The following is a 20,774-nucleotide window of genomic DNA, read 5'->3' on the forward strand; positions in this document are numbered from 1 at the left end:
GTCCCTGATTACCTAAAGGTATTTTTTTAATTTCATTGACATTGAAGTTTCAACCAAGACTTTTGAGTTGCAACAGCTACTTAAAATAGGAGGGTGGATGAGTTACTTGGGTGTTATAGTAGCATGTCTCAGCAAGAATGAAATACTGAGGTTTTGTAATAAAGATGCAGAATGTTCTCATTTATGACAGAATTGAAGTTGAACTCATCATAGCTTAATAGCTTGTGGTTGCCATATATTTATTTGTAAAGCATTTATAATGCTATCTATCTTCACATCTGGAAGCTTCACATTTTTTCAAAGCACAAAACAAATGCTCCCACTCATGTGGAGTGGCTAAGCTGTCACAGTTATTGACTCAGACATTTTTTTATCTTTATGTGAAGATGTGTTTAAAAGGAGGAATGCCATCATCCTGGACTTTTGGCCAAAAATGTTTTTCTGCTTACGGTGTTAAGCAACATTTGAATGCCACTGTAACTGAAAGAAATTGAAACTTTTTTGTTCTTCTACTCATAAGCATTCTTCATGCTTTCCTTATCTAAGCCTTAAAGCTCTTGCTTTATGGTGTGGCTCTTACATAAAGCAATGCAAAAAGAGAACATTTCAATATGTAGTTGCCTGAATACAGAAGTTGGCAGCCTGCCCCTAAAGTGGGCACAATACTTGAAACCATAATAAATTTCATCTACTTGACAAGATTTTCAGCTGCCCTTGCACCCTGAATAGTCTGCATGTCTGATTTGAGTCTTAATGGTTGCTTTAGACCTGTTCTGTTACTGAAGGGAGGCAGGTAGCCAAAGAAGTTAGCACTAATTCTAGTTTTTAAGGGCTGGCAGCTGACATGGCCCTTGCATAGATACCATGCAGAGAAATAGAAGGGCTGCTATGTTGTTTTGGCCCTTCACTGTTGAGTGTGGCAATTTTTTTCTGTCTTTAGTCTGAAGCCTTTAGTCTGAATATTATCAGTATTCATTAATGAAAACTCTCCTGCGATTTGTATGAAAAATGCTATTGCTTGCTATAGAAATTACTAGAGAAACAAAGTTATGTGGTGTATGTTTGAAGAAAATAGTCTTAATTATTGTTTCTGTCTTTAGTCTGAAGCCTAGTATCAGTATTCATTAATGAAAACTCTCCTGTGATTTGTGTGAAAAATGCTATTGCTTGCTATAGAAATTACTAGAGAAACAAAGTTATGTGGTGTATGTTTGAAGAAAATAGTCTTAATTTTAAATTTCTCCATTTGAAATTAGGGATTTGATCTTTAAGACAGGAGTAGCCATGTAGTTCATGAGGGCATATCTGCTTATTAGCCATTAGGAATCAAAGCATTTTAATGTAATTCCTCACTTTCTATGAAGATCAGACACAGAGGTTGTCATGAGCTGTGCAAGCAACTCTTATGGATGATTTTTTCCACCACAATGGGCATCTTCATCACTGACAAGTTGTCTGCTGGGTTTGTCTTGTCAAATAACCAAAGTATGGAGTGAATTGAGACTTCCATGCAGTTAAACTGCTTTTTAATGAATTGGCAGAATATGTCCTATCTAATGACAAGATGGAATTACAGTAAATATGCTTGCTGTGATTTTCTTTATTTCTCATTACACTTCGATGTGAAGTACATCTACACTGAAGTCAGAGGACACCTAGACACTTGTCCCATCAAGTGTTAAAATTTTACATAAATTTATTGAAAGGCTGTGCAGTATGTTACTGCCTTTCTAAGTGCTGCAATAATATTTTTATCCTAATTCACAACTCCAAGGTTTGCATTTATGGGGTGTGCAAGTCTTGTGGTGATTTTCTAATAGAGGGTCATGTCATCCTGATTTTAATGTTTTGTTTAATGTTGATTAGGGTTTTTGCACATTTTACTTAGACTAGCATATTTTAATAAATCTCTCAAACTTTTCAGGTGTGGCTATGCTGATAACTTTGGAGAAATCTGGCTTTCTCATTTTGCCCTGCATGTCATAATATAATGTAACCTTTTTGACTTGGGTGAAAGTGAAGAATACCTTTATATATCTACAGAAGTAAAAAGTAAGAATACATTACCTGTTTCATTGTTAGTCTTCTAAAAATGCATGGTTTCTAAAATGTACCCAGTGTAAAATAGTTGAAAATGAAAAACAAATTTTGTAGTCTTGATACAGTTTTTAAAAAGAAAATGCCAGACCAGGTTTTACTGTCTCTGCTCCATGGTAGTAGACATCTCACTTCTTGCAGAGCCCTTGTGATTTCAGTAGTACTCTACCTGTATTGTGAGAGTCCAGCCACTTGATACAAATGGCCAGAGTGGAGCCTCCTTGCCCCCAAAAAAGATCCATCTAGTGCAGTCTGCAACTACTCCAGCAAAAAATAAATGGGTTTGCCTGTACTAGAGGCAGTAGATGCTAATCTTGACTGAATTTCTGCCTAGAGAGAATGTGGACAACTCTTTCATTTTTCCTACTGTGCTCTCTTTTATTATTATTTGGAAAAGTTCTGGAGTGAAATTCTGGCTTTAGTGGGAGTTAGGCAGGTCAGCTCTCCAGCTGGTATTGACCATAGGAGCTGCATCCTTAATCTTGGAACTGGCTGTTAGTTGATCTTCCTGCTTGGATATTGTAACTATTAGGCCTGATCCAGGAAAGCACTTAAATGTCTCTGTAACTTTAGGCATGTGAATAGTTTTGCTTGTTCCAGTGGGAATTCTGACATGCATCTGTGCTGAAGTGCTTTGCTGGATCAGGTCCTACGCCTCCACTGGAAGTCTCCTAGGAATATGACAGCATTGTCAACCAAGCTAATATGACAAAAAGAGTCTAAATTTTACTTTTTAATTGAAGGTTCCCAAGAGAAAGCTATGCTTGGAAAATTCCTACATCAACCTATCCACATAGTTGTCTGTTTCTTAAAGATATAATAGAAGGAGATGTGGACAGTGGGAGGTATTTGCTCTCAGCTTATCTAAAATGTAACATTTGAAATAGTTCTGCCATCAGGCAGAACTAAAAAAAATTCTCTAAAATACTGTATGGGTATTAAAGAAGCTGAGTTTAATGATGGTTGCTGAAGGACAAATATAGTCTCTGTGCTCAGTGCATTCAGAAGAAATACATTGTTGTAAGTGTTTCCTGGTTTGGATCAATACTACTTTCATTGGTGTTTTGTTTCACTTTTGTTTGTCAGGTGGTGGGCAACTAGTATTTCAAAGTAATTAATATGAATTATTGTTATAGGAAAGCATTTTGGCAGTGAGCTGTACTCGTGTAAGTTATAACTGGTGTACTTACACTGATTAGCTTTTTGTGGGGTTTTTTTCTGACAAGAAGGCATACGTGATTGTCTTTGAATTCAGAACTTCTCTATCAGAGAAGCAGGCATATCAGATGTCACCAGCACAGTGCTTTCTGAGCCCAGCTAGCAAACTGCCTTTGTCAGCATGTTAAAATGGATATTAAAGGATATGAAAAGTCTTGCATGACCGAGCAGTGAACTTCATGTTAACTGTGCATTTAACAGTGCAAATCTTTAAAAGTGAAGTCTTTAGTGCAGCATTTAATTGATAAGCTTTGCAGTTGTGGTTTGAGGAGCCTGCATATCTCCAGCTACTGTTTTGGCTTCAAGTACAAATGTTTAGTCAAGTCCTTTACTGAAATGCTGTGAAGTCTTTAACACCCTGCAGCAGTGATGGTTGCTAATTAAATTAGGCTGCAAGGATGGTTAGGGACTGGGAGCACCTTTCATACAAAGAAAAACCAAGAAAACTGGAAATGCTCAGCCTGGAAGAGGCTCAGGGGGGTCTTGAAAAGGGTTTTAAGTACCTGATGAGAGGGAATGAAGGAGAGCAGCAGACCCTTCTCAGTAGAGCCCACTGTTAGGACAAGAGGCAATGGGCACAGATTGGAGCACAGCAAATTCAATCTGGACACAAGAAATCATTATCTATTGTTGGAGTGGCCCAACACTGTAATGGATTGACCAGACAGGTTGTGAAGTCTCCACCCAGCTGGACATGATCTGGGACAACCTGCTGTAGCAAACCTTGTTTCAGCAGGGGTGTTAGAGAAGGCAGCCCCTGTTCTCCAGAAATGTGTGCAACCTAAACATTTCTGTGAATGAATACATTACTGCTGTGATGCAGTAAAGGGGCTTATAGGTTATTTAATACATTATAGCCATGTTCATGTTTTCATACACACGTGTATGTGTGAAATCATCTGGTGAACACCAGATATACTGCAGGTATTCCTGTTTTAGCATCATATGTGTTGTTGAGCAAAGAACTGTGCATATATATATATATTTACTCCTGAATCCTTTCTGTTCTTCTTCTAACCCTCTCTCGATTTGCTTAAAAATGTATTTAAATGTAAATTTAAATATTTTAATGTAAATTTAAATGTAAAACACTCTTGAAATGACTGGTGAGGTTGATTCTGTGGGGTTGATTCTGGACATAGCTTTTAAAGGCCCTCAGCTTTCTTTGGTCCCACTTTTCTTATTCTTGCACAAGTGCATTTGGTAGAAAAACAGCCTTGGCAACAAGGTCAGGCATTATCATCTTTGTTTTTGGAGGGGTTTGTTTTGTTTTTAATTTTTATTGAGTTGGCATGTTTTTGTTTTTTTTTCTTTTGGGTTTTACTTTTGTAGGATTCTTGGGGTTTAGGGTTTTACTGTTTGTTTGCCTTTTTTTTAGGATCTTTGGTCCTTATTTGGCAAGAGTTTTGAATACATCTAAATACTTTTTTCGTTAGTGTTTACTTCACTAAGTAGAATGAATGTTCTAAATGTTCTAAGAGCTGCTAAGCCAGCTAACCTGTTTTGTCTTAAGTCAGGAGAAAAGGAAGTTTATAGATGTAATACTGGTAGATAGACCACCTCTAGTTTTATATATGTGGGAGGGAGCACAGTTGCAAATACTGAATACAACCCAATATCTGCAGAATCCGACTGAGTTTATGAATTGATGTTTGGAAATATGTTGTTTTTTTCTGAGATTTTGGTAAGCAAATGGTTTATCAATAAATAGTGTCTCCAAAAATGCAGTCTTGATTCAACATTTGATTTTAGAAGACCAAGGGTTCTCCCCATTTGCTCTTAATGGCATCAGAAATGTTGGAAATTGCTTTTGTTTTTCTAAATGGAGTTATAAGTGTGACAGATTGCAAATTGATGTGTTTTGGTGTGCAGCTTAGATTAGTAAAATCCAAGAACCGTTTTTAAAGTGAGCACTGAATTTTATGGTTGAATTAGATAAATATGTAACTATCTGATACATACCTTAGGGAATACTGTATTAGGTAAATAAGTTCATGAACAGATACTGTTATTTTTTAAAATGTTTGTTCATATCTGTGATTTCAGGCTAAAGGTTCTTACAGAGTTCAATGTTAAACGTTACATATGCATTTAGTATGAGTACAAAGAGAAAAATAGAGTGTACACAGTTTTATTTATTAACTCTGTGGCTCAGAAAAATTTTTTAAATGTCATGATTGCAGTTTAAAATGTCCCTAGGTCTTTTCTGGAATTACTCAAATAAAGTTTGATTAACGTACATGTGATGTCCTTGTCTAGCAATGAAAAAGGATTCTGCTATAGTATTGACTATTTCCAGGTTAAAAAAAATTAAATGCATAGAAGAGGTAAAAAGACCCAAAACACCTTAGCAAAGGCAATTACATGATTCAGCTTTTTCAGAGAAAAGTGATAGCTATTTTCTAATTCTGTTTTTCAGTTTCCATAGCTAGACGTGTCCAAGACCCATTAGCTGAGCTAGTGAAAATCGAGCCCAAACACATAGGAGTTGGAATGTATCAGGTAAGATAATACATATCATTTAATCTGGGTAATCTGTCATGATATAGAGCACCACCAAAATGCTGCTTTATAATTGTCAACTAGTTATGTCTCCTTTAAAAGATGTTTTCAGTTTTGATGGAATGGTAGTAAATACTTAAGAGTCATAAACTGCTTTTTTTAATCTCTACTTTTAATGATTGTGATTGAGACTCTGAAATGGCTGTAACCAGATGTATAGTCTATTAAAAACATCAAATCAGACAGGTAACCTGATCTGTAAACCTTTCTCTTTTTCTGTATTGTCACAGCAATAGGGTTTTAGCTCTTTGTGTAAAATACAATGAGATATTGATCCTCCATTTAAAAGCCATTAATTTGTACTATTAGGTGCATTCCTTTTTAGAAGTTTGTAATAAAAGGGTTTGTTTTGAAGCTTTTCATTAAGTAAAGCTGAATTGGAAAATGGTTGACAGTTGTGATTTTTATACATTTTTGTAGGTTATTTCTGAGAAGGAACTTTTACTTTCCAAGTTTCTTTACAAAGAGCATTATGTTAGGAAGTGGTACATAAGTTATTGTCATTTTACAGCATATTGGCATAGATTCAGGAAAGCATTTATGCATGTGCTGTAAGTCCCACCAAATAAAGAAATAAAAAAACCCCAGAAAATATGGCATATACTTTTGTCTATATTTTTGAAACTGTAGAACATGAGTAAATTTGAAAGACTACAGCAGAATTCAGAACAGAAAGCACAGAACTGTCTGGATCTGTTCTTTCAGGTCAGCTCATGAGCATTAATGGGATAGAATGCAATTAGCAACCTAGAATCCCTTGCTGCCACTGCTAAAGGTGGTGTGACAAAGAGAAGGTGTTAAGAAAATCTTCCAACAAATGTATGTCCTATTTTGTTTTTACAGAACTGAGGTCAGTATTTTCGTTGGTTAAAGTAGAATTTAGAACTACTTTTGTAAGTCCTATTTGTATTACCACAGATGATAGAACATATTATATTGCTTGCTGACTGCAAGGTTATTGGTAAATCTAACTTAAGCAGTGTTTTGGTATCAATTATGCCGTACACTTTGAAGAAAATGGTATTGAACAGCTGAAACACTGTAGATTTCTTTAACATATATATCCAGATTTCAGTAAAAATGTGGTTTAATGGTGGCAGCTATAAATATGTATGTGGTCATCAGGCAAAAAGATGAGCTTCAGTCTGAAGTGTAGTTGGTTTCCCTACTTGTGGAGACCCAGGGCTTTATTTATAACAGTAACAGTCAGAAATAATGGGGAGTGATACAGATTTTTGTTCATCCTTGCTTTAAGGAAAGAAGTATTTAAAAAATAACCTTGAAATGCTGTGTCAGGATTTAGAGAAGTTGATTTTTTTTAAACAATAGTTCCAAGATGGAATATTTTACTATTTGCAGTGTACTGTGAATTCTTAAGTACTGGGAGCTTGCATTGCTGTGTCTAGAAGATCCTGATTTAAATGCATACCATCTCCTGTGGCCCATGTGGACATTGTACAAGCAAGCATACATCTAAAGCAAAAAGGAATGGAATTGGTGGTGGTCGTATGGTTTTGGGATCATGATACTATGAGATGAATGTTGCAGTGAACAATATTGTGGCAGCTCACTGCAATCTCAGGGACTGAAGCTGGTGTCATTTGCTTTTCATTCATTGAGAGCAAGGTAAGAACCATGTTCCTGGCTCTTTCAGAGAAGCTTCTTGATCCACTACAGGTGTTGTGAGTAAATGCCCAACTGTGTTATTTGTTATTGTCCAAATTGGTTAGATAAAAAGTTTTCAGCGAAATAAATCCTAGAAGCCTAGGGTAGAGGTAGATCTCAAATACTCTTCATTCCCTGCTATATGCATTTTTAATTCTTTTCATGCTTTGAATAAATCTCTGAGGTAGATAGACATCCTGTTGGAATTCTTAAGAATCACCACAGAAGCTATAGCGTGCTTGTTCAAAGATATATAAATTTCTCAAGTGCTGGATCTTAGTGACATTACTGAAAGCAAATTTGCACTCTTGAAAACAAAGTCAGAAAGTTTGCTGCCCTCTGGGCATGACAGCTCTCTTGTGGCACAGGAAGGAGATGGGAGGATAAGAGGAATTAAGCTTTTCTGTCTTGTCTTCCTTTTAGAGAGACAGCCACTTGCTGGTGTCTCAGAGAACAGGCATGGAAAAAGCTCTTTTGTTGTACAGCGAGTCCCAGAGTAATGGCTGATATAATCCCTCAGATAAAGAGTATTTCAGGTACAGAATTTTATAATATCCAAGGCAACTTGAAAGGTTTTATTTCGTTTAAATTTATAATCTAAATGCTGGCTGCAGCTTTTTGTTAATTTCTGTGGTGAAATATGTGGTGCATGGTCTAGATTAGAAACACAGCAGTCTTTTCACAGAGGTAGTTGCTTTCTCAGCCTATTGTAACTTTAAACCTAGCATTTAAATATGACCTTTCCTTTCTTAAACACCCTGAAATTGATATCTAAGAATCTGACAAATCCAGGTTTTGTCATTCTTGTCCTGAAAGAGGGATAGTGATTAGTGTGTCAGCAATTAGGGAGAGGCTGAGATTGTGCTGTTGCCCATGACCATGGAAGCCGTATAGCAGAAGCAACATTGTAGTTTCTCGAGGGAAGGTTGCACGCTTGCTGTGTGTTGATAAAGGAGTGAACTCCCTCAGGGGGTGCTCCTGCCTTTTCTGGTACTCCTGCCCAAGTGCCCAAATCTTTTTGTGGTGTTTGTAATGATGTCCTGAGTTGGCATAACAGAGGGGCAGCAGTGCACAGCTTTTGGGGGAGCAGAGCTGGGGCAGCTGCCTTCACAGCAGCCTCACTGGCTTGGGACATGGCCTCTGCCAGTTTAGGATAGCCAGAGGTCCCAAACTACTCTGCTTGAAAGGCAGTGGCAGAGACAGTAATTTGTCTTTTCTCAGAGGTTGAAATGAGCGACTGGTGAAGCAGAATCTGCCTGATGCAGGCTGTATCTTTTGCAATGAGGCAGTGGTACAGGAGCATTGTGCGTTCAGCTGAATGACCCCTTTGGGCTCTGCTGCTGTCAGCAGTGATAGCAGTGCTACAGGAAACTGAAGTGCTCATGTGCTGAATCCATTGCTAACAGTATGAGCTTGCCCAAAGTCTGTGGAGTGTGTGCCACACAGAGAACTGAGTGAAGGGGCTGCATCTTCTCCAGTTGCTACTTCCATGGGATTTTGGATCCCTCCCATCTGGTCTCTTGGTATTTAGTGTGCACATTTCTGAGAATATTGGTGCTCTCTAGTTTTTGTAATGCAACTTTTCCAACCAAATCTGCTCATCTGTGTATGGATACTTTGGATATGGAATTGCAGGTTTCCAAGTAGCAGGAGATCTGTGTAAATTGAGTCCCATCAGCTGGGATTTGTTTACTTATTTTAGATGAAAAAAAAAATTGAAACTTGAACTTGGCCACCTGCTTTTATTCTCATTTCAATTTATGATTCTGAGTTTGTGCACTGCCAAGAAAATCAGGTTTGTCAGAGAAAAATAAACAGGCCCCAGATCTCCTAACAGGTATTTCCTTAAACAAAGAGAAGCACAACCTGATTTATTAGAGCCTCTCTCAGACTAAATTCCAATTGCCTAAAGGTCCTTGTCTTCCTTCATCTTTATCTCATTAGGAAAATTGTTCTTTCCTCCCAGACAGGAACCTAGCCAAAATTAATTTATCACCTTCAGGCCATATTAGTATGATTTCTTCTGTAGTTAAACATGAAGATGGTGCCCAGATTCTGCCTGATACAGAATATATTTGCTGTGTCACTTCCCCATGCCAGTTCAAAGCCAAATTTCTATTCTGGGAGAAGCAGTTAGTGGCTGAAGACTTTATTATGCTGTACACTGAATTTTGGCGATGAATTACCATTGCAGTTGTAGTGATCTTGGAAGATACAGATAAGAGCTGAGAACAAAGCTGCTTCACAAAGATTGTGGCTAGGGAATTGAATTTCAGAGCAAAGAAAATGAATAAGAAGACAAAAAAAAATTTACTCTCAAATAAAACCCCAACTTTTCAGAGGTGAGTGAAGCAGCACTAAGCATAAATTTTCATCATATTAAAGAGGGGAATTAAATTAATATTCTTTTAAAATGTCAAAACCAGAATATGTGTTAAAAGGCAGAGAAATGAGAAATAGAGCTCAAGGAATATGTTACATTTGGTTGGTCTTTTGATGTTCATTTGACGTATAAAATCCCTGGATCCTAAAAAACTAGTAACCTCTATAGAAGGAAATGGAGGTCAAACTCATCTGTAGCCTACGAACAAAATATGTGATCTGTGTTGTAGGATTAGAATTTTTGGTAAATTCTATGTAATATTAAAAAATGTGCACTATGTCTGATCTTGAAAATGCAGCACCCTATTTGGTCTTTATAATTTTGGGAGTGCAAAAATCTGTTAATAATCTATTTTTGGGTGTGGTAACATCTTCAATGTTGCACATGTTTGGAAAATTAGCATCCTAAAAGGATGTAATGGATAATATATGTAGTTCTGTGACCTCTGAAGTGGGAGATGTACCAGATGTACCTGAAACATTTTGTGTCAAATAAATAAAATCTGTAAACAATATTCTTAAGTAGCATTCCGTCAAAGGAAAAAAAAATTGAGCTAATTTTTGGTTTGTTTTCTGTATAATGCTGGAAGGTCCTGTTCAAAGGTGCATTTCATAAAGCCTAAACAGGGTGTCTGATTATAACTGAATCTGGAAATGTCTTTTTATCCCTCCTGTCCATGTTCCTTTCCATGGTCCTCTAGTTATTGGAGTGCATTGCTGTTGTAGTTGATTATTACCTGCAGAAGTTTTATTGTTTCATTTGCAATTTGATATTCATTCTAGGCTTGAGTTTTTCCCCTAGAGAAGATGGGTATGTTTTGGTAAAGCAACTTTAGAGAATGCTTTTAGTCAGATACACTTTCTCTTTAGTTAGACCAGTTTTCTTAATTACAGCGTTGCAGATATAAACCACTTGAAAATCCACAGCCAGCTAGTTAATAGTGAGCCATCTCACTGGAGGTTGTGTCTCAGTTGGAAAGGAAGGAACTTTTTTCTTTCTCCTAGAAGTCTGTGTAGAATGCTGTCTGCTATGGCAGGCCATCCTTGCCTGGGTCCATCCTTCCTTGTCTCTGGGGCAGTGAGGGGCAGCTGATAGACAGTGGTGGAGAGATGTTACTGGTATAGGTCTCCTGCATATGCCTGACATTGCATGTAGCCCTTCTTGTTTGTTGTGTTCTTTAGTTATTTTCCTCCCTCCAAAGATGTCTGTGGATGGCATCATCACTGCTGAGACTTTTCACCTCCAGGTGGTCCCTCTGCCACAGAAGGGCTATTAACCCTCCTGTTGTGAGGGGCGTTATTAACCTCACTCTTGACAGCAGTCAACAGACTACGTAAAATTTTGTTCTTCTGGTGCACACCCAGCATGTATATTATTTGCTGGAGACAATCGCACTGTATATTTGATGCAATGAAGATATCTGAGAGCTGAACTATAGAAACATTTTAGAAATACACGGATCAAAAGGGGAGACCTCAGGGATACCTCTAAGTGTAGGAGTATGACCAGGTGTAGTTGGATCAGCCTGATTCAGCTGTGGGCTGAAAAATTCTCTGCATTATTTCTGTTGTCTTTACTGCAACAGAATCTGGCTCATCCCTTGCACTGCAAGTTGCCTGTTCTTACAAAACCCCAGCAAACAGAATTTGGTAGCTTTCTTTGGGTAAAGCAAATCTTGTATTGTTTCTCTAGTAATGAAAACTTGAAAATTTGTTTTTAAGTAGAAAGCTTCTAACCAAAAAAAAAGCTGTGAGGTAACTACTACTAGTGATTGAGTTGTCAAAATCCAAGCATAGGTCATCACAAAGAATCAGTGTTTGGTTTATCTTCTTTTTTCCTTATAATAGATACACAGTTTTAAATGGTGAAATATATGAGACTTTGTATCTTTCTTGGTAACTGATTTTGGTTGTATCTTCATGTAGTACACTTTTATTTAATAGCATGAAGCAAAGTACTGGAACTGATTGTTTATCAGGAGTGTGTTTTTTACTGAATACTTAAGGAGTTTATTCCACTTCTTTCTTCATTTGGGGGTTTTCTTGATTGACCCATAGAGTATATGGGTAGTTAGGTTACTTGGATAGCATAGGAGAATCACTCGTGTGATGTGAGAGTATGATGACATGATGTGCAAGAATGTCTTTTTTAAACCTCTGATGTGGGATTGTCAAAACAGCCTCAAACTTGAGCTTGCTGTATTAAGCTTACTAAAACAAGTTTGTGTGGATTCACACCTTACATGTTTTGATTAAGAAAATGGGATGTCTTATTAGGTGAGCAGTGCTTTATTTTGTGTGCTTCACAGTGCTTTTTGTGTGCTCCTGTGGAAACACAGTTCAGCAGGAATGTTGTTTGCTGGTCAGAATTCTAGGTTGCAGGTTTCAACATCCAGCTGAACAGCCTGTCTACAAAAGGCTTCAGCATTCTTTCTGTATTACTACACTGAGTATGCACATGCAGTTCTGCAAAGAGCTGAACCTCCTTGGATAACATTGGAATTTCATGACCTTGTTTACCGTTTTCTGTACTTAAATATAAGTGGTTGCCTACAGAGAATTTCTGCTTAAACAAAGCAAAGTCTAAGGGTGAGAATACCAGTGCTGAGTTATGTGTATCTTGCAGCAATCAAACAACTTAATAATAAATGTACATCATTCCTTTTTGGCAGTATATTGCAGCTGGCTGGTTAGGAGTGTACCTTAAATTGAAAAACCTAATAAAAGGAGGTATGCTGGTGAACTGGAATCTGAAATGAAAGAAACTATCTATACTTATATAAATTTTAAAAATAGGCTAAAGGATCTTTGCCATTATTGTAAATTTAAAAAAAAAAAGTAACTGGACAAATTCTGGGCTGCTTCTGTATTGAATCTCATCTCTGAATAAACTCACTGGGACTTTAAAGACAGGGACATGCAGGATAGTATTTCACTGTGCTCTTAGCTCTGCTCTTCAATAAAGGAAACTTAAACCTCTCCTGTGAACCTGTAGTCTCCTGCAAAGAGATTATTGTCGCTGAATGTTTTTGCTGCATACTGTGATTGCTTGCCTTGAAATTTGTAGAAAAGGGAGAGAAGTACTCAAGATTTTAAAGTTTTTTTACAAAAACTTTTTGAAGGACAGGGTGTGGTGGCTGTACCTATAAAATACTAAGAGAAGTCCAAAAACCCAGTGTCTTGTCAGTAAGGAAAAATGTGTATTTATTTCTTTACTTAAGTAGATATGTAGACTGGTGAATATGTTTGTGCTTAATACAGGATTTTTACCATTGCACACATTATGGAAACCTTAATTTTCTTGTAGTAGGGATGAAATATTAGCTCTGTGAGGAAAGCAAGCAAAAACTCACATGTGGTCTTTGCCCAACATAATTTTTAGGGTAAATTATGAGCTTTCCATTTTGTACGGTAAAGCTCTGTGAACGAAGCTGTCTGACATCCAATGGGAGCGAAGTCTTTGCAGACAGCTTTGCCAGGGAGAGGTAATAGTCCCATAATGTTTTGGATGTTTCCCCACCCCACTGAAGTAGGTGCACAAAACTTAAGAATGCTTTCCAAGTAAGTTGCACCTCTGGCAAGTTTGTGTAATTTAATCTTCAGCAGCAGTTCTGCTGACTGCCAGGATTGGTTTATATATCCTGTAACTTGGCAGTCTCTCTGGTTGCATCTACCTATTCTCTGGCTGGCAAAGAGAAATCAAATGTTCTGCCAGTAAAGCACAATAAACTTTTCCTAGTGTATTACAGCCATTTGCAACAAAACAAAGGGATATAGAAAGAAATAACTGTTGTGTTATTAGTTATTTTAGCTAGCACACTGTATTTACTGACATCTCCAGAAAAACATACCAGCTCAATGAGGTGAGATGCTGCCCCTTTAAGGAAATGAAGCAAAATGTGTGCATGTGTATTTACAAAGAGTGCAATAGCAAAGTGGTATCACCCCATCTGCACATGTCAGTCATGAAGCTGCCCGTGCACTGCATCTCCTTTTGCTGCTGTCACCAAAAATGCACTGTGGACAGCATTTGAACACTTGTCAGAGATGTGCCTTTGTAAGCAACTTGAACTGCAGGTAAATTTTAGACATTGCTGCTAATAATCCTCCTCTCACACTGCTGCTGTTTATTGTTAGAGAGTTTGTAGCTGCATATGTGGGCTTTTACAGAGCTGCTGAGGTTGTAGGAAAAGTAAGGAAGCTCCAGAAGTGTTAGTGTACTGAGGTGGGATGATCTAAGGGTGTTGATAGGAAACAGCTGTTGGACAGATTTGCCCTCCCTGTCAGTTTGTTTCTGATTGCTTAATTACCAGTTCTCTTGGCAGAAGTTTGTTAGGAAGTTTTTTGTCACCATGTGACAACAGTCTTATGATTCGTGCTGTAATAGGGTTAAAGTGATACCTGTTATTGTTCATGGAAAATAGGTGTAAAGGTTGTTTACTTCCAGACCTTCCTAAAAGCAGCACATAGAAAATTGTGAGCAGGATTGCCCAGATGTAGGGTACGCTGTGTGCAAGCCTGTTTCATATTTTAGTTTGATTTTTTTCCTTCCAGTTTTGTAAATATACTTGGGCAGAGGTAATTCAAACATAGGTGGGCCACCTGAGTGAAGATCCAGCAGGCATATTAAACTTTTTGAAAGACTGTTCTGATGGGGGAGCCAAGTGGCAAGAGGAGCAAAATGGGAATTGTGAAGCTGGGGTCCTGCAATTTGGTTTGATATGGCTTCTCTGTGCATTGAATTGGAAAAACTTGTTTTGACTTGGTTGACTAAAAGCTGAAACAGAAAAGACAATGATGAAATCTGTCTTTGTGAAAGTATTTTGATTGAACAGCTTCTGAAATGTGCGAGATGCTGCTGGGTTTCCTGTTTACATTTCAACTGTTTAATAACTTTAAGTGAAAAGACACAAGTTTAGCACTGAAGAATTGTTCAGCTGCTTTCATCTAAGTTTGTTAAATTTTCTTAACTAAAGTTCTTTGCATTTTTGAGACAGTCTTAAAAATACTACACTAAAAAACAGAGCTGCAGATTACTTATGGAAATACCTGTACCCATTATGAGCTATTTGTGATTGTGAATTTGTGTTCAGGGTCAGTTATCTTGTATGTGAAGTAAATTAATTTCTAAGCTGTTTTATTACAAATTGTTTTCAAATATTGATATAAATATTATAATGATAAAATTGTTCAAACTATTACCATAATAAAAACATGTCTTTAGTGTCTGAAGTCAGGTAAAAGTGGCAGTAGGGATGTGAATCACTTGCTTTGAGTGTATGTGGGGGCCAGTTTAAACAGCACCAATGTAAATATTATTTGTTGCTGAAATTCCATAGTCACTGCTTGCTGTGCAGTGGTCATCTGTTGCATCTGTTGTTTTGGTTTCATGAATTAACAGTATATTCATTTGACTCATAAGGAAAAATACTAATACTATCATGCTTTTGAGTGGTTCCATGTGAGCTTGTAGCACAGCAGCTGTTGATTTGATACCCAGAAATCTGAAATGAGCAATAAATTTGTGCTTTCTTTTAGTAGGAGAACAGAAGTGGCAATTAAAATTCTTATGATACTTTAAAACCATAAATGGTTTGCTAATATATATGGTTTCATTGGTTGGTATTAAATAAAGTAAGAATTTGATGTTTTGCAATGAAATTCATGAAATAATTATTTTTATGTAGTTTGAACAGATACCAAATTATAGAATGCTGAAAGAATTCTTTTATATGTTAGGGTGTTAAATAATTTTTCTCATTAACTGTTTACTATAAAATATAAGTAACTGATAAAAGTCCTACAATATGTTAATGTACATATTTATTTTAATATTGGACCTGTGATCAAATTTTTCTTCTCTCTTGAAGAGTAAGAAGATGAACTTAATGTAGGAGGAATTTAAGTTAGTGTTGGTGTTCTTCATGATAATTTTGTGAGAGTTATGTCATTCAACAGACATCACTGAAAACTGTAATCTTTTTCACTGAGACAATGTAGCATGCAAGATTTCTCTGATGTTTTGTAATTTGTTGCTTTTTAGATTTTTATCTTGCTAATAACACTTATCCTAACAAACAGTTTTGAAAAAATCATTTTAGAAACTAAAATCATGTTTCACTAGACAGTGATTAATATCTGTGACCTTTATTTTCTGTATCAGGAACATAAATATACACTTTTCTGTGTCAGTCATTGTCTAAGATTTCATCTTTGTTCTGCTTTCCATTACATACCATGAATTATATGAAATTAATTTAATCGCTACTCCAAACAGAAATTAATGTGCCCTAATCCAGAGTTACGTTGTTTGCTTTTACAACTGTAAGTCATAAGTAATTAATTTTCCTTGGAAAATTAATTCACTTACCATTCCCAGTAGCATCATATGTTGACACAGGGTTATAGATAGTTTAATATTTTTGTTCAGCATGTTGGCTTCAACTTTGGAAGACCTTAAAGCAAAACAAATTCAAATTTACTCAACTGTATATAATTCAGGGTTATTTAAAGTGAATGTTGTCTTTATTGCTGTCAACCAGCTGATGGTGATGATTCTAAAATTATATTCAGTCTTCCAGAAAACTGAAGTCTGTGGGCATATGTGATTTATTTCTTCAAAAGGAAAAAAACTGTTTCATATCATACATTTGGATAACAGGGCCACTGGAATCTCATCAGTAGTAGAAAAATTTAGCTCCATGGAGAACATAATATATATTACAAAGCCTTGGGCTAAGAAGCTCTGTTTTTCCACCTGCCTCGTGTTGCTTGAGATGTTTGTAGGATTCATTACTCCTGTTGCACTCAGAAGTTTCCTTAGTTGCCTTACTTTGGAATGTTGTTTTGTTTTCTATATAGTCATGGACAGAAGGACATCTCTTTGCGGCTCCAAAGGGCATAATGGGCACTTGTGTGGGTGGCCCTGTTGCCCACAGCTGACTGTCCTTCATAAATGGAATTGAGTAGTGGGGGCCAGGCATCTTCCGGAATGAGAGAGGCAGCTTTTAAATCTAATATTTCAAGTTTGCCAGGAAGACTGCTTTTCTTTTTTTCTTTTTTTTTTTTTCCTTTCTTTTTTCTTTCTCTTTTTTTTTTTTTAATTCTGTGCAGCTCCATAAAACATGGTGTTTATTACTTTGGTTTATTTTTATTTATTTAAGTCTCCCAGCTGAAACTCCAGCGATGGCAGTGTTGCAGTTCAAACAAGCAAGGCTTATTTTATAAATGTCCCTTTGTGAGTTGGTGGCTGCATTTTGCCTGAATGCAAGGGGTTGATATCAGTGACATTTAATTTAAAATTTTGGAGGTTGAAAGCATAAATTGACATTTAATTCCAGTGTAAAGTTACTGTTAGAACAGGCATAAAAATATTATTGCATTAGCAATCACAGGAAGAAAATAAACTATGAGTACATTAATAATATACAGTCATATGGCAGACTTCTATAAAATAGAGCAGTAGATAGACGAAAATTTTTCTGATGCTTTTTTCACCAAAATACATTTTATTAAGAAGACAGTGTACAGAAAAAGTATTCTTTTAATATAAATAGTGCCTACTAATAGTGCCTAAAGGTAAATTTCTCTATACACAGTAAGGTTGTGCATAGATAAATTGTGTCACACATTTCTTATACATACCTGTGTGTATATGCAGCACTGATGAATGTGTTGACAGAAATCTGTATCTGTTGCTTTCAAATTCAATTATCTTGAGTTTCCCTAGCCTATATGAGCTATTTAATGCTGCATTGTGTATCTGTTAATCTAACAGGTCTCAGTAACTACTGCTAGCTGTTTCATTGTTATGGCTAAACTATTTTTAAAACATTTCACTATGATGCTCTAAAAATGCAAGGTGTCCCACAAAAAAAAAAACAACTGATGAATTGAGTTTGGGCACGTACTTCTTGACAGTCGTGTCTATAAGCGAGGCTGTGTCCTACCCACCTCACCACGTTGTTCTGGCGCTCCTTATCAGGCCTGCCAGCTTGAACAAAGTGCAACTCATGCCAAACCTGCAATTGTTGAGCATTTCTTCACTTTCACCTACCCTGTGATTGGGTGTACTTCCCATCTTGGGAAAGTGAGAAGCAAGAACCAGCTCTATCCGTTTCTTGTCCCTCTTGCTGGAGCATTTGCTGATGACAGGTCTGAGAGCAGGAGGCTCAGGACACCCACCCCACTGTATCAGCATTCTCTTTAGTTGTCCTTCTGTCCTACTCTTATCTCTAGGTATTTCATGTAGCAATGTGTTGCCTATGAAAAATCTTGGGAGCCAACCAAAAGCCATTGCTGTTCTTACAGATTTCTTGGCAGCGAGAGTTTGTGTTTTTGTTGGGAATATCCTAATTCATTTTATGATGACAGTGATTGTCTAAATTTGTAAGAAAAATTAGTATAAAACAATTATTGTTTAAAAAGAATCTGCAGAAACTATTTCTTCAGGCAAAATTTATATTTTGAACTAGACTGTAGTTTTGGATTCGATAATTCAGAGTTGGCACTAATTCTGAAAAAACATTGAGCTATGGAGTACAATAGCAAAAATCCCAAGAAGCTCGAACAAACGCGTACAGTGTCTCCTAGCGTAAGTGCCTGCCTCTTCGGAGGCCACCAAGAAGTCTGCAGTGATTGACATGCATTCTGGCAAAGCATTTTTTTCTCTTCCTCACACCCCCCCCTGCAACAGTGTTGCAGTCAGTCAAAGTGTATAGACAAAGCTGAGTGAATACCAGTTTCCCCAGTACAGGGGCTATTTTTTCAGGAAGTCTAACTCAAACCAGATGTTTTGCTTAGACCTAGAGTTTGTTGCTGCCAAGCATCTCATCAGAGGTCAGAGTTCTGGGCTCAGGGCCCTGCTAGAATTCTTTCACAAATTGCTATTCGGTGAGGTTTTAATCCTAATGGAAAGAATAATGTGCTTGTAAAATCTGCAGTTATTACAAACACAGTATACATATTGTGGACTTCAAATGACTACATATTTCATTCCCATAAACAGGGAATGCAGATGAATGCAGTGTGTAATAGTTTTAGACATTCAAACTTAAACCAAGTATATAGTTTATACTACTGTTAACCATTTGCATTCTTAACACTCCTGTAAAATGAATAGTAATCTTTACTAACAATTGGCAGCTCGAAGCCAAACAAAATGAAAAAATCTCCAACGTGTTTTGACTTGTAAGCTGTTTCCTGAAGTAAATAGTAAATGCTTTTAAGAATGTTAAAAAACACTCTGCTTGCTAAGGCACTAGGTTTGGCACAGTTTGTTTTTTTTCTTCTTTTATCTCTGCTGTCTCAGTTTTTAAATGGCTTGGTAGCAGCATTTTATGATCACGTTTATCTTGCTTCAGCTATTTCTTTATATTGAGAATTATTCACCTCAAAACCTGAGTTGAGCGTATATGCTCCAGCTTACTTAAAAACAAATGTTGGTGATACCAAGGGATAAGAACAAGATTTAGTGATAAAAAATCTTGCTGTATTTTTTTGTCTTCTTGTTGGGAGCAGTATTGATAAATTTCTGTCGTGATTCTACTGAGGTAACTTTGAGTGTAAGGAAAAATTCTAAGGTAACTGTGGTAGTATGCGGCAGCCTGCAGCTAGAGAAATGCATATCACAGTGGAATATCTATGTATTCAGTGTAATATGAAGATTAAGATTTGGGATGTCAGAAATTAATGTATTCTATAAAAAACAGTACTGTAGTGTGAAATTGTGTGATGTCACTGATATCTCAGTACAGTGAGGTTATAAGTGATAAGTTATTTCAGTTTATGTTGTGTGGCATCTTATTTTTCAGTGAATGCTGCTGAATATGTTATTTCCTTCTTTTCAAAGTCTTACATCTTGTATGTTCAATTACATTTAACATAACTATGCTGTTTCATCACATCCTCATTTGTGATTTTTATGTAAATGTGTTTTCAGTTTGGTGGAAAGCATAACTTGAGATAAAGGTGGTGTCACTCAAAAGAGTTAACATTTTCTCATTCCTGTGATGACTGATAGTCATGCTAGAAGGAGATAAATATGTATAGTCACTATGTCTGTGTTAATACTCTGTATCCTGAGACATGCTGAGGTGTTCATCTACGTGCAAATTGCTTTTATTACTTGCTAGTAGTAAGCAAAATGGGTAATGATACTACAGTGCAGATTCTCCCTTTTGGAAAGGGGCATCTTATACAGTGGTTTTAACTCTTCACTAAATCTCCCTGTTGACTGTGTTTCATGACATTGAATGTGGAAATTTGTGAAACAAATCACTGCTGTATCAGTCCAGTTGTTGAATAAGGAATTGATGAAGCCCATATTTGGACTGCAAATTCGTTTTCAGATATGCTATACATCTTTCAGATGGTAGAGAAAATGGCTTTGTTCATGCCATATTCTTTAGAAAGGAGAATGTGGCCAAAGTGATTTTGGTAAGCTGCTTTTCCATTATTATGTACACTTGTATAAATCATATTTTTCCCTTGGTTTATTGAAAAAATGACTTATTTATGTTTGTATGTCCAGAACTGAATTGGAAAACTTGTGTTCTCTGTGTGGGTAGATCCTAAGTTTTGGCTTTGCTGTTACTTATTTATGTTTGTATATCCAGAACTTGTGTTCTCTCTGTGGGTAGATCCTAAGTTTTGGCTTTGCTGTGTTAGAATCTGCATTTTTATTACCTGAAAGTAGTTCAATTGTTTACTAAACACATAAACCCCCCTGAAAGACTTGCACTGCAAATCAGATGATCTTAGTGCAAGCTGCTGCCTCAAGGTAAGAAAGCCAATATTAAACATGCAATGAAATTAATACAACCTAATCATTCAGATACAATGAGAGAAAG

At 36.6% G+C, this 20,774-nt stretch overlaps 1 protein-coding gene across 2 annotated transcripts in view; it reads left to right on the top strand.

Annotated features, from left to right (window-relative positions):
* The window catches only part of SRBD1 (S1 RNA binding domain 1), a 125,024-nt gene that overhangs the window by 69,554 nt on the left and 34,696 nt on the right, over positions 1-20,774 (top strand). For both annotated transcript variants that reach the window (XM_039698021.1, XM_039698022.1), the window contains exon 18: positions 5,735-5,817. In XM_039698021.1, the coding sequence (XP_039553955.1) occupies positions 5,735-5,817 (83 nt within the window). The remainder of the gene's footprint in view (positions 1-5,734; positions 5,818-20,774) is intronic.

Source organism: Passer montanus, unplaced genomic scaffold, assembly GCF_014805655.1.
Source record: "Passer montanus isolate IOZ18808 unplaced genomic scaffold, ASM1480565v1 scaffold12, whole genome shotgun sequence".
NCBI lineage: Eukaryota > Metazoa > Chordata > Aves > Passeriformes > Passeridae > Passer > Passer montanus.